General features: G+C 42.8%; 1 protein-coding gene across 3 annotated transcripts in view; it reads left to right on the top strand.

Moving 5' to 3' along the window:
- LRP2BP (LRP2 binding protein) overlaps positions 1 to 13,186 on the top strand; it is a 489,520-nt gene that overhangs the window by 168,788 nt on the left and 307,546 nt on the right. For all 3 annotated transcript variants that reach the window (XM_086963334.1, XM_086963335.1, XM_086963336.1), the window contains exon 4: positions 474 to 584. In XM_086963334.1, the coding sequence (XP_086819460.1) occupies positions 474 to 584 (111 nt within the window). The remainder of the gene's footprint in view (positions 1 to 473; positions 585 to 13,186) is intronic.

Raw genomic sequence — 13,186 nt, 5'->3', positions numbered from 1 at the left:
CCAGTGGGCATTATCTTCAAAAACAGAACCTCATACAGGTCAGTGTCCTCCAGATTATTTTATTCGAACTGTCTCCTAGTCCTCCAATACCATCTAAAACAATTTAAATATTTACAATCAAAACAGGCGGCTGACATTACATCCTACAGTATTTTATACATTTCTCATTCATGTAGGTGTACTGATAGTTCTTCACTCATGTTAGCCCCATCGGGGCCAGGCACTGAAAATCGATAATGTACTTTGATTCAAGTTTCCTAAGCGATAGTCATAGTTACCTCCTCTCACACCCAGATCAACACAGTCTATGACCACCATATATATATAAATAATTGTGTTATAGAAATAAAAGACAGTAGTTCAAGAATGTCATCTGGCTCCCGGAAATGTGCCCCAATAGCGTCCTTCCTTGAACAGAGTAGTGAGGAGCAGCCTTTGAAGAAATAACATAATATTTGGTCTTGTTTTGACAGGGATGGTATGAAGATGCCTTGTTACAATTTGAAAAGAGCAAGAATGACTTCCAAGCCTTGTATCAGGCAGGAGTAATGTACTATGATGGACTTGGGATTGCAGAAAACCCCGTAAGTAATGATTTTATGTGACATTAATGATATTATTTTAATGTAACACGTTTGTTTATCAGTTTCCTCATGTATTTATTAATTAAATGGAGTGCATTTTAGCACTTTTTCGGCTCCCAGTGATGTCCAAATATACGCACTTATTTCAATGCAATCTCTCTAACAACGTTCCAGTACACTGGAAGAAATTGATAATCAAGCCTTATTTCTCTACACACCAATGATCTGGAACAACATTCCACCTTTTGTCAGGCTGTCAAGGTTACTCCTATAGTTGGAGAAGGAACTGAAGGCCTGTCTCTTTAAAGAACCCCTCACTGACCCATATTGAGCAATCCCCTAGCTCCTTTTGGTTTTAATCCTTCTAATGGACATGCCCCTTACCCCTTACCCCTATTTGTACGCAATCAAATATCGACCCCCAGGTTCCCTTTCTACTCAGTGTATCATTGTTCCCATCTGGGTTTACCGCATATGAATGCACCAAAGCAAAATTAAAAATACATAATACTTTAGTAAGTTTAAGTCATTAGATAGGAGGAAATTTGCTACAGACAATGTGGATTCAGTCTTGGAATGTATTTATTGCCACATTACACATGCAGGATTTTTTAACCACATTTATACTTCAAACATCTAACTAATCTCAATCCAAGCATATATTTTGTTACAACATCATGCAACAAAATGTACAATTAACCTCCCTCTCAACTACTGCACCTTGGCTTGAAATGAAAGCAGTCGTAAGCACATGCGAAAGGAGACATGATTGACAGACCAACACAGGTTGAAAACCATATTAAAGTAATTTCATGAAAGCATGCTTTTGCTTCCACAATTCCCCTTTCATCCCAAAACAGCAGAGACTAAAAGAATATTGTTTGGGCAGAATTATCTAGAGATTTCCTGACTGGGCTCCCCCCATTCTCTTCAGAAAGCCCCCGAGCAGACTTCTTTGCATAAAGATGTATCTGAGCAGTCAACCATATCAAGCTCAGTTTTTTCAAAGACATCAGATCCTTTTCCTCAGGATGACATTTGTGGACAGATCTACAAACAGCAATATCCACTCTTCCCCACAGAGATTGTCCATTTAATGAATCACCTCTGTTAGGATATCGACTTTCACGCCCTTGTCACTCAGAGCCCCATAACTCTTCAATTTCCTGAAAGAGGCTGTCTTTTTGTGATCCTGTAGGCCATAGTGTCAAGGCAGCACTCTGTTATCTTGTGTTTGTTGTGCAAGGTCCATTGATTTATTTCCCTCTTTTCCAAACAGGTTATCTTTAGCAATCCCAAGGAACTACCCTCCCTTCCACATACTCCCGCTCACCAAAGATGTCTGTAACCTCTACTCAGGAATCTGCCTCCATGGCAGATTCTGCAACACAGTCTTGGAACTCATCAAATCTCTTAACTGAAGACTCCACATCACTCTGAGCTTTTACAGAACTCCCAGTCGAGTCTCTAATGTTCTAAGGGCCTTTACAGACCTATGTATCTTCCCGGTTAGGTCTTCCAATCTGGTCTTCACATAATGAACCACCTTTGCAGTAGATCCCGTTTTCACACTTAGAATGCTGTGAAGCACAGTACTGGAATAGAGCATGGCCTTCTTAGAGCAGAGTGGTTTTCTTGTGCCTAGAGATCATTTAAAAAATATTTTTTTTTCAGTTTTAGCTCAATTATAACAAGTGCCTGGAAAATAGCACATTACAAAGACTACTACTCACTCTACACACCGACTGATGCATGTCATAAATAAATATACAGTGGAAGGGATATCATGTCAATCAAAAGTCAGAATGCTGTACAGTGTGTCCAGTTATATGTAGGACATAGGCATATATTGTCAAGTTATATGTAGGACATAGACAGTTTATGAGGGATTATCATTTAGTTTTGGGGTTGGAGTCAGCAGTATAATGTCTCATCATGATGCCCCTGTGGCCCTGCCCACTTTATTATTCAAAGGCCTTCTGATAGCATCACCAGACTTCACTCATTTGTGTAGTTCATATTGCCATTTAACTGTGAGCATTAGGCGACTTCCAATGGAGTGCAATAGCTTTCTTAGCTATTACCATTGCCAAATTCACATGTGTTCTTATCTGCTTTAAGGTATAAGGCCCAGCAGACATGTTTTTGGATTGTGCGGGAGTCGTTCCAGTCCGCAATTTGTTCCCTCACCAAATTCTAGAAAACATGCAGCTCATAAGAGAATCATACCGTAAGATAACACGTTGCTTTCCCCATTCACACCTAGGAGATTCGTCCATAATTGCAGTGATCATGTTGTGCTGTCTGTCTGTTGTTTAAAGATCATTAATTTCATGACTGCTGCTTCCTTTATTTGATTATTTTTGCTGAGAGAAATCAGCATTTCATCCAGAAAAGTTTTTTTTATGTGCAATCGTTTGTTGATAATGCACAACTTTATACATAGAACACTGCATCAATATGTAGATAGTTTCTTTGATGCAGGTTTAGGTTGGTGTGATCACAAAGTCAGTTATCATCTGGGAACCTTTCCATTTCTTTCTCTACATAGGACTCTAAATAGGACTAATGTAGCAAACATTTTATTTGTGTGAGGAACCTAGGGGAGCCAAATGACTTTCCAATTTGTTTTTTTTCTACTGTTGTCTTAGGAGAAGTATTGAGTTGAAAATAACCCTTTGAGATTTGAGACTTAAGTTATTATATAACGTTATTGAGAAGAAGGTTTAGCTCCTGAAAATATTTTCAAGGAGTCCAGATTAGACTCTCTTGGGATAGTTTGAATTTGTTCTTAGTCATTTCGAATTTTGCTTGAGCACCACTTTCTCACGAGGCCTCTCAGTTGAGAAATATAGACATCGAAGAGCAGCAGGGACACACTTTTTTTGATATTCCCAAATGTAAGTACTTGGGACCAAAACTGGTCCAGTCCACATTCTGTTTTATAGGTGTTGTTATTCGGGTATTAGGGTAACTGTGCAAATCTTTGTAGAGTCGTTCAGCAGAACCAACATTGTCAATTCATCTGAAAATCGAATGGGCAGCTGCTCATCCTTTTCTTTGACACCATTTTTTGCCACCCAAAGCAGATTGTCTGTCATTGCTTAGGAGAGTGGATTGGCTCAAATTATCATGCTACACCCGCTCCACAGGTCACTATAAAAACAGCCAAAACTCTATTACTGTACGTTTGCGAGCTTGAAGCTGTGTCTTGTCATTGCTGGACTTTCAACAGAACCACTTTTTCCTAGATCACTCCAGAAATCAGCCTCAACCCTGCTTCTGCTCTCTACTAGCCATCTATCTTGAAGATCCCATTTAGCATTACTTGAAGAGACGTATTCATTCAGTGTCCGTCCTGTATCTCCATACATTTTTTTTAAATGTTTCTTTTTTTATATTTATCTGATACAGCACAGTTATTATCATGCAATTTACAATTGGTACTTGAGGAAAATTTCATCAATCTTATTATATACAAAGTTCATGAAAATCAGCAAGCCAATTTTTAACCAACAGCTATTCAGAAGGAGATTAAAGCATTACATCTTGATAAAGAAAGGAAAAGAGAAAAAAGTTCATCATTATTTTAAATACAATTATAAATCAAATCGCATACCCAGACTCTAAAACATAAATATTGAAAACCTGCTAATTTTAGACTAAATCAGCATCTACAGTCAGTCATCTCTTCCTTCAGTCTATCGATAGGCGCTCATATGCGTCTGTCAAGCTTTCTCCCTCTCTTACCCTTTCTCTCGTAGACCCCTTTTTCAAGATTGTAGGTAGCCAGCAATTTAGCAAGCCATTAATGAAACATCAGGTCTACCGAATCCAGCCAAGCAGAAGCAATGCAGATACGCAAAACAGCCATGGCAAAAAACAAGAAGCAGTAATGTGGATCTTGCGTTTCCCTATCATTAATCCCCAAAAGCATTAGTGCTGGAGTAAGAGAGACCTCAAATTTAAAATGTTATCCATAAACGACCACCCACTGACATATGGAGATTATGGAATCTATCAACATCTTTTTTAGCCTTCCCAATTACTGGCTTGATGTTTCTCTCTACTAGCTTCCCTAATTCCGATGTAATATCTATGCCAAGATAAATGGCTGAATCGGTCACCCTTATATGATCCAAATCGGCCCCACTATTCTTAGCTATCTGTGTTTTCAATCTATTTAATGCTTATCCGAAGTCAGGTCGTAGGCCTGGGCTTCTGTCTCAATTGCAGCTATAGCTTCTTGAGGGTTAGAGGTAACCACCGCAAAATTATCTGCATAAGCCAGCGTTTTTGTTTCCAGCCCATGATGTCACATAGGGTTAATTCTATTGCTAGCCCCTAGCTTCCTTATAAATGGATAAATGTACAAGGCAAAGAGGAGAGACGAACAAGGACAGCCCTGCCTTGTACCTCTCTTAATAGATAAAGGTGCCATGTACCCCCCCATTCAATCTCAGCAGGGCCGTCGGTGCTTTATATAGGGCCTGAATTGCTTTAATAAAGCCTCCCCCAATACCAAACCATTCCATAACTGCCCAGAGATAATCCCAGGAGACTCTATTGAATGCTTTTTCAGCATCCATAAGTATCAAAGCCATAGGGTCCCCTGAGACTTCGGCTGCATCAAACACCCAACGAATATGCTGTGTTGTTCCCCTTCCCAGCATAAACCTGTGCTGGCTGGGGTGGACTGTTTTCTCGATAATATGATTAAGACGAGTCGCCAGGGCCTTAGACAAGATTTTAGTATCACTATTCATAAGCGTTTTTGGCCTATAAGACCCTGGTTCTCTAGATGACTTACCCTTTTAAAAAATATTATCATATCTGTCCCAGCCCATGACTCGAGAACAGAGCTTCCTTGCTGAGCTTGACGTACTATCTCGACCACGTCAGGTACTAATACCTCCAGAAATGTTTCTAGAATTCTATAGGGGTTTGATCTGGCCCCGCTGCTTTCCCGGAGGGAATGCTACCCACTGCTCCATAAATCTCTTCCTGAGTCAGTAGGATTTCGAGTGCCTCTCTTTATTCCGAGCAATGCATTGCCCTGAAATTCCACTGAAATACCCTTGTATTACCTCCCTTCGATGTTGCTCACTATAAAGATTTCCATAGAAATCTCAAAATACTTCCTGGATCTCTGATGAGCCCTCAATTACATTCCCACTATCATCTGATATTTCCCGAACCTTCTTCGCCATACTCTTTTGTCTCAATCGGACAGCCAGGGTATGCCCCACCCGCTCACTAAACTCTATTAATGATCCCTCCTGGCAAGAAATCTTTCCGCTGCCTTAGATGCTATGATATCCCCTATTTCTGCCTTAGCTAAAGCCAACTTGAGCAGTATGTCATCCAATGGATTACCCATCAAGATTGCAGCAGCGAGCTCTTCCATTACCTCCATTAATATCTCACAAAGCTGTTTCTCTCGCAGTATCTCCTTCTTCTGTCTATTCAAACTATAGCTCAGTGTCTCTCCTCTGACCCGAGCTTTGTACTCGTCCCAAACCACCCCAGAGCTAGCACTCTCCCTATTTTATTTCTTTTAGTTTATAACATTCTTTATTGTATTAATCATTTGATTACATTAAAAAAGAAAATGCAAACATTAGGATAAAATAATTTCCATGATTAAACATCATATAAAAGAACATACATAATTCATAATATCAGGTTTACACACACAGACACACACACACATATATATATATATATATATATATATATATATATATATATATATATATATATATATATATATATATATATATATATATATATTACCTACTGGCGGTCGCCAGTAGGTATATATAGTTAGGATTTTTTCTCTATGGAACTTTTGAAAATTCTATGTCTAATAACTTTGGCGTTTGTGGACGGAATTGGCTGAAAATGGCACATCTTGTTTCTGAGCAGCCCCTGAAAATTTGGGGGGGTTTCGTCAAGGGGGGGCCGAGAAAAAAGGGGAGTCCCAAAACGCGTTTTTCCCATTCATTTTTCCATAGGGCGTTTGGTCACACTTTTAGCTCGAACGGCTGAATGGATTTACACGAAACTTGGCAAAATTGTAGGGACTGTTAGCCCGATGTGCCTTTGCTGGGTCTCAATATATGTGCTCCAGTGGATTTTGAGAAATTAACGTTAAAAAAAACAGATATATCTGTGACAGCGTCCCGGATAGCGCTCCAGATCGCGTACTTTTCACGTAACGGAGCTTTGCGAAGCGAAGCTGATTGGCTCTCCGGTGTCTGTCAACATTCTAAACAGTCCGGTGCGGCCGCCATCTTGTCTCTCGGTAGGATCGAGAGACAAGAGGAGGAGAAAAACGAAGGGGGAATTTAATGAAAGGGGGCAAGGTAGACTCCTCTTGACCCCCTAGGAATGATGTTGGGGTTATTAAAGGGTCCCGTGGGGCAAATAAAAAAAAAATGATTTTTCGTGGTAGAAGCGCTTCTCGGTTCGCGAACCGGGTCGCCAACTGGTAGCGAAACGGGAATTCGCCATTTTGTGTTTCGATTTAATTAAATTACAAGATGGAGGAAAAGCAATGTGAGTATTGGGTATAAGGGGGTATGGGAGATGTATCCTGACCCCCTATGTTTTCTGAGGGTGGTTGAGGAGGCTCATATATGTTGATACTTGTCTTCCAGGGGTTGCGCGTGAGCGTTTTTTTTTTTTTTTTTGCTGCGTGACTTCTGTTAACGTTCGATTAGAAGGAAATCAGGAGGTGTTCACCGCCATTTTGACACTGCGAGTAAATATATTGTTAAAAATAATTGTTATAAATTAATCCGTATTGATAAACATTGTCTGCGCCATCTTGCTTTTTTTCCAATGCCACACTTTTGTCGTGCACGGCAGCCATTTTAGATGCCTTGACCAGACCCACTCTCTGCACGCCGCCGATCCTCAGCATGGCTCCCCACCCTCGCAAGCATCTCCCCCATGCACTGGTCACCCACGCTCTCTCTCTCATGTATGGGCCATAAACCTCCTCCCATATGCGCTGCTCTTCCCTGAGAATCACACCCCGTGCTGAGGTAAATTCAGCCCAGATTACAACCGATGCCCAGGCTGCTGGCACAAGACGCCACTTAGTTCCCATCTTGAACGGTTACCAAATAAAGAGACGGGCGCTGGAAGCAGGAACACAAGAACAGAGTTTTATTTCTCATGAGGAGAGCCTGTCATTTCACTCTACATATCATACAAGTACCACTCAGCCCCCCGGCCCCCTAATCCTGAGGCAGAATTGCCACTGCAACAAAGGACTTAAACTCCTGCAAAGAACACCATGTAACATTTAATATCATTTTCCACCAATGTTTTCATATATCAGTATTGCTGAACTCACTCAGTGAAATGTCGCTCATTTCATTAAATCACTTTTAAAGCATGCCTTATAACAATGCACCCAATCCTATGTGGAAGTGCTTATATTAAACATGACATTGCTTTAACCAGGATAGACAAAGAAATGACACAGTGATGTAAAAGTTTCTGAAAGAAATGCCAAGAACGTCCCATGTGAAAGTGAATTTTATCTGGCAATTTTTTTCTTTTCCTTCTCATGAAAAGAAAGTTAATGCCAGGTTCGTTACCTGCCTCATCTGCAAAAAAAAAACTCTCGAGAGGGACCGAAAAAAAATATAGCTATGGTAATCATACCATGCATCGGCACATGGAGTGGTGGCACCCTCTTAATTATTCTAAAGCACAACTTCGAGATTTGGTGGATAACCCCCGACCGGCAAAAAAATCCACCAATGACTTAGCAATAAGTGAGTCAGAGGCAAGGGAAACAGTCCCAAATCTGCAAAAGAACTTTGGGCAGATGAGATTGACTTGTGTAGCATGGGGAAAATTAATTTCATGCGGAGAGATGAGTATTACTTTAATAAATAGATCATATGAAAATCATCAATGTCCAAAACGTCCTAGAAAGTAATTTTTGTCATTTTTGAGGAAGAGAGATAACCTACAGTGGTACGGGGTCGTTTTTGTTCGTACTAGGGGGGCCAGGTGACATTCCTTCGGGGTGGCTTAGGGGCATTTAAAACAACTTCCCTGATACAGGTAGCATATAAAGTAGAGGCTAAATACCAGGATCTTTATCGATTGCTTTATGCTGTACAAAAATGAAAAACACATACAACAAACCTGGACCATTCATATTTTCAATGTTTCTGCGTACTATACTTTTTAACCCTTAACTAATTGAGCTGCTTCATTTCACCTGCTTTTTTTTAAAAAATCGGAAACAGTGGCCATTTATTCCAAACTTACCAATCTACGCGTTACAACTACGTTTGCTTTTTCAAAAACCTTTAATAAAAATGTTGGTGCCCAAATACGGGCCTACAACCCCGTGGGCCGTCCACGGAGCAGGCAGGAACTGTAAATGGGGGGGGGTATTTATTTGTGGAAAACATAACAGAGTCAGTGGTCGTTGATTTCATAGTTAAAAGTGCGACAAGTGCAACAAAATCATATCGATAATTCATTGTGAGCAAGTACCAAAAGTGTCGACAATTCGAACCTTCAATAATAAATACAGTAATCAATGATGCATTAGAACTTAATATCAATTCATTGTTCGAACGTGTAATCAGTACCCGTCCCATGTCAATTCATTGTTCGAACGTATAATCAATACCCATCCCGGATCAATTCATTGTCCGAACATATAATCAGTCTTATCCCATATCAATTCATGTGCTAAAAACTGCATACATATCTCATGATATCAAGGCTGAGCAATCGGGGCACAACAAGGAGTTGAGAGTTTCATTTGTACCGGCGCCATTTTGGGTGAGGTCAGGAAGGTCCAAGTATAGTCAAAATGTCTCCACCAACTCGTGGTAGGACCGGGACCTCTTTCGGCAGTCCAAAAGTTTTCGTTGAAGGGTAGCAGAGGGGACTGGCGACATGAACCATCAGTCAAAGTGGGGTGGGAGGCAACAATCTCTCCTACCGGGTCATACTGGTGTCCCACCGGAACTGATCAAGTTGGTAGTCTTGCAGGATTTTGATCATTTCAAGACTGAGGCCGGCGCCGGCATGAGCGCGCCGACGTCCCTCGGCTACGTCGTGGTCGTTCCGTGGGTGATCATGGCAGTCATTCCCCATCGGGGGTCGGGGGCCCCCGTGGCTCTTATAGAATCTTCAAAGTTGAGGAGAACATTTCTGGACGCAGGAAACTAGAAGCGTCGTTGCACCGCAACAGTGGACGAGACCCCCGCTGGGTGAGCGGAGCATCATTGCCTCGCAATAGTGGACGAGACCTTTTGTTGGGTGAGTGGAGCGTTAGGGGTGCAGCTGACGGGCCCCCACCTGGGGGGGTGGGAGAGGCTTGTTCGCGCCGCCTCTCCCTCCCAGCGCACCCCACGCCGACACCTGGCGTTGATATCCGTGATGTCCGGACCAGGCGATAAGTGGGGGGGGTCGGAGGCAGAGGCAAGACATCCCCCCCCGTGGCCTGCAGGGCGCCACTTCAGGACGGAACGGGGAGGCCAGACCAGGAGATAGGAGGGGGGGGTCGGTGGCATGTGCAAGACATCCCCCCCCGTTGTTGTAGCCATTATTAAAGAAAGAAGAGGGATCCCGTCGGCCTCGGCTCCTCTCCTGGCCCAGGGGGGGGGGGGGTCGGTGGCATGTGCAAGACATCCCCCCCCGTTGTCGCAGACATTATTGAAGAAAGAAGAGGGATCCCGTCGGCCTCGGCTCCTCTCCTGGCCCGGGGGGGGGGGGGGGGGTCGGTGGCATGTGCAAGACATCCCCCCCCCGTTGTCGCAGAAATTATTGAAGAAAGAAGAGGGATCCCGTCGGCCTCGGCTCCTCTCCTGGCCCAGGGGGGGGGGGAGGGGGTTGGTGGCATGTGCAAGACATCCCCCCCCCCGTTGTCGCAGACATTATTGAAGAAAGAAGAGGGATCCTGTCGGCCTCGGCTCCTCTCCTGGCCCGGGGGGGGGGGGGTCGGTGGCATGTGCAAGACATCCCCCCCCCCGTTGTCGCAGCCATTATTGAAAAAAGAAAAGGATGGGACAAGGGATCCCGTCGGCCTCGGCTCCTCTCCTGGCCCACCTTACGCGACGACCTCCCCGGCCGACGGCTGCCAGCAGGACTCGCCCTACACGTGCCGAAGGCCTCGTCTTCCGGATGGGCGTAGCCGCGAACCTGTTGCACTTCGGGAGTTTCCGGAATGGGGGTAGGTATCTGCTGATTTGTATCTATTTCATGTTACCGTTATTGGGCGTGGCGGGCGGTGGGACAGACATGCTTGGAGCAGTCGGGGGGTGGCGGAGCCTAGCTACCTCGTGGCTGCCGTAACGTTAAGGTTGCCTTCTCTCACCACTTTCATGTTTCTTATTTCTAGCAAAGTCAAAAACTCATCAGTGACCTACTGATTATGTTCGATTTCTTTCCCTTCCTTTTGAAGTGTGTTTCATGCTAAAGTTTCTGTTTAATAGGATACAGTGATTACTTCGTATTTTACATATGTCTTCTTTATTAGGGGTACCCTCCGGTTGAGCCAGATGATGTACCTCTAATAAATGGTCCGGGTGGAACTAGTTTATCAATCAGTGGGGAGTAGATGGGCATCACAGATTACAACGGGGGACAAAGGTCCGCATTACCCACCCTTCACTACTTGCAAAGACTAGACAGAATATTTCTATTCCACGTTATTTGCAAACAGAGAATACCTCGAAAGAACTATTCCTTGAACAATAAATGTCCAGCCAATCAATCAATCAGTGGGGAGAAAAACAGGCATGACGGATTACAACGGGGGACAAAAGTCCGCATTACCTATCCTTCACTATCTGCAAAGGGAGACAGAATATTCCTATTCTTCTCTGTTTGTAGACAGGGAATATCTCAATAATCGATAAAAAATTAGTAGGATTATAACACTTTAATAACTTATAAATATATACATCGCAACAAAAACAGTAAACACCTTAAAACATTTTTTATTAAAACAGAAGCAACAATGACAACTAACAGTAGTGATATCCTGGGCGGGTGATGGAACTGGGATTGTTAATGGAAAAAGATCTACAGAGAAAGCTATTGGTGAATTATACTTCTCCGGAAATTTAAAACTCACAAATGTTTCATTTGTGTAATCGTTTCAGGTCAAACGGATTGTGGGACAATGTTCAGAATGGAAGAGTCACCAAAAGGCAAAAAGTTCCGCTTGACCCCGGGAGCCGGCCGCCTATGTCGGGGGCGATCTCAGGCCACACCAGGGCAACAAGACTTGGGGAGGGGGTCGGAGCCAAATGCCCCCTCTGAGTCCGCGCCATCACATCGCCCCATTGCCCCTCGGGGGCCTCCGTCAAGCGGTTTAGGGAGGCACCGTATCACATTGTTTTCAAATGCAGTCAGGTCCACAAACGGCCCCCACTTACTTTGAGAATAGTGAAGCTGCAGCAGGTGCAAATAAGCTTCAGACAGTGTTACAAGCGCTGCTCAGAACTCTGAACTATGGCACCCAACATCCAGGACTTATGCCATTTGTGCAAGGCAGTGACATCGAAGCAACTCAGGGACCAAAAACAAGAACGTACACTCATGTATGAAAATCTTACTATTGATGCTTGACTGAGGCTAAGGAGATTAGAGTGCATGAGTCTCATGCTCGATCGATTGAGCTAGCCGGATAGGGCAACAAAAAGTATAAAATAGTTATGTAAATAGTTATTTAATAAAATGTTTTACCCTGTTACTTTGCTGGTGTGTTGTATATATTTATAATATTTGCATAGGGTTTGTCGTTATTTTGGGTGGGGTGGGTGGCGGAACTGAGCTGTCTTGCAGCCATCATCGTGTGGAGCTCAGTTCCTCTCACTAGTTTCGTATTTCTCATGAGGGGTTGTTCTTAATGTTTCTATTTTAGCGAGGTCAAAAAGAGATCCCATTAGTGGCCTACTGATTTTGCTCGATTCCTTTTGTTTTTTAAAAAGTTTTTTCACTATCTGCAAAGACTAAACAGAGTATTGCGACTCTGTGCGTGTTTGTAAATAGAGAATGAACCAAAGAGAACCAATTCTAAAACAGTAAATGCTTGGATAACAATCAATCAAATGGAGAGAGAAGCAGGCACGACGGATTACAACGGGGGCAAAGGCCTGCGTTAACTACCCTTCACTATCTGCAAAGAGAGAGTACTCCTAAGAGAAAAGAGGGGGGGGAGGGGGGCAGTGTTCAAAGCACATCAGCGTGCATAAACACGAAAATGTTTTTACCTATCACGTACTTGACATTTGACAGCTTTTGATATTTGCTATTAAAAAACCATTGAAATTCACTGAAAAAACCATAGGTTATAGACCATATATAGTTAGGAATTAGCATTTTCAAAACCTTAATTTACTCGCACAAAACCATAGAAATTCGCATATATAGTTAGTTGCAATAACTATATATCGCGCACCCGCAATCCACTGCTGATGATGTCACATATTACATCATTCATGACATGGTCAGTGACATCACTGATGACATCACTGATGACATCTCAAATGACATCACTGATGACATCTCAAATGACATCACTGATGACATCACTGATGACATCTCAA

The sequence above is a fragment of the Lissotriton vulgaris genome, chromosome 3_1, assembly GCF_964263255.1.
Source record: "Lissotriton vulgaris chromosome 3_1, aLisVul1.2, whole genome shotgun sequence".
Lineage (NCBI taxonomy): Eukaryota > Metazoa > Chordata > Amphibia > Caudata > Salamandridae > Lissotriton > Lissotriton vulgaris.
This window is presented reverse-complemented; position numbering and strand designations above follow the sequence as displayed.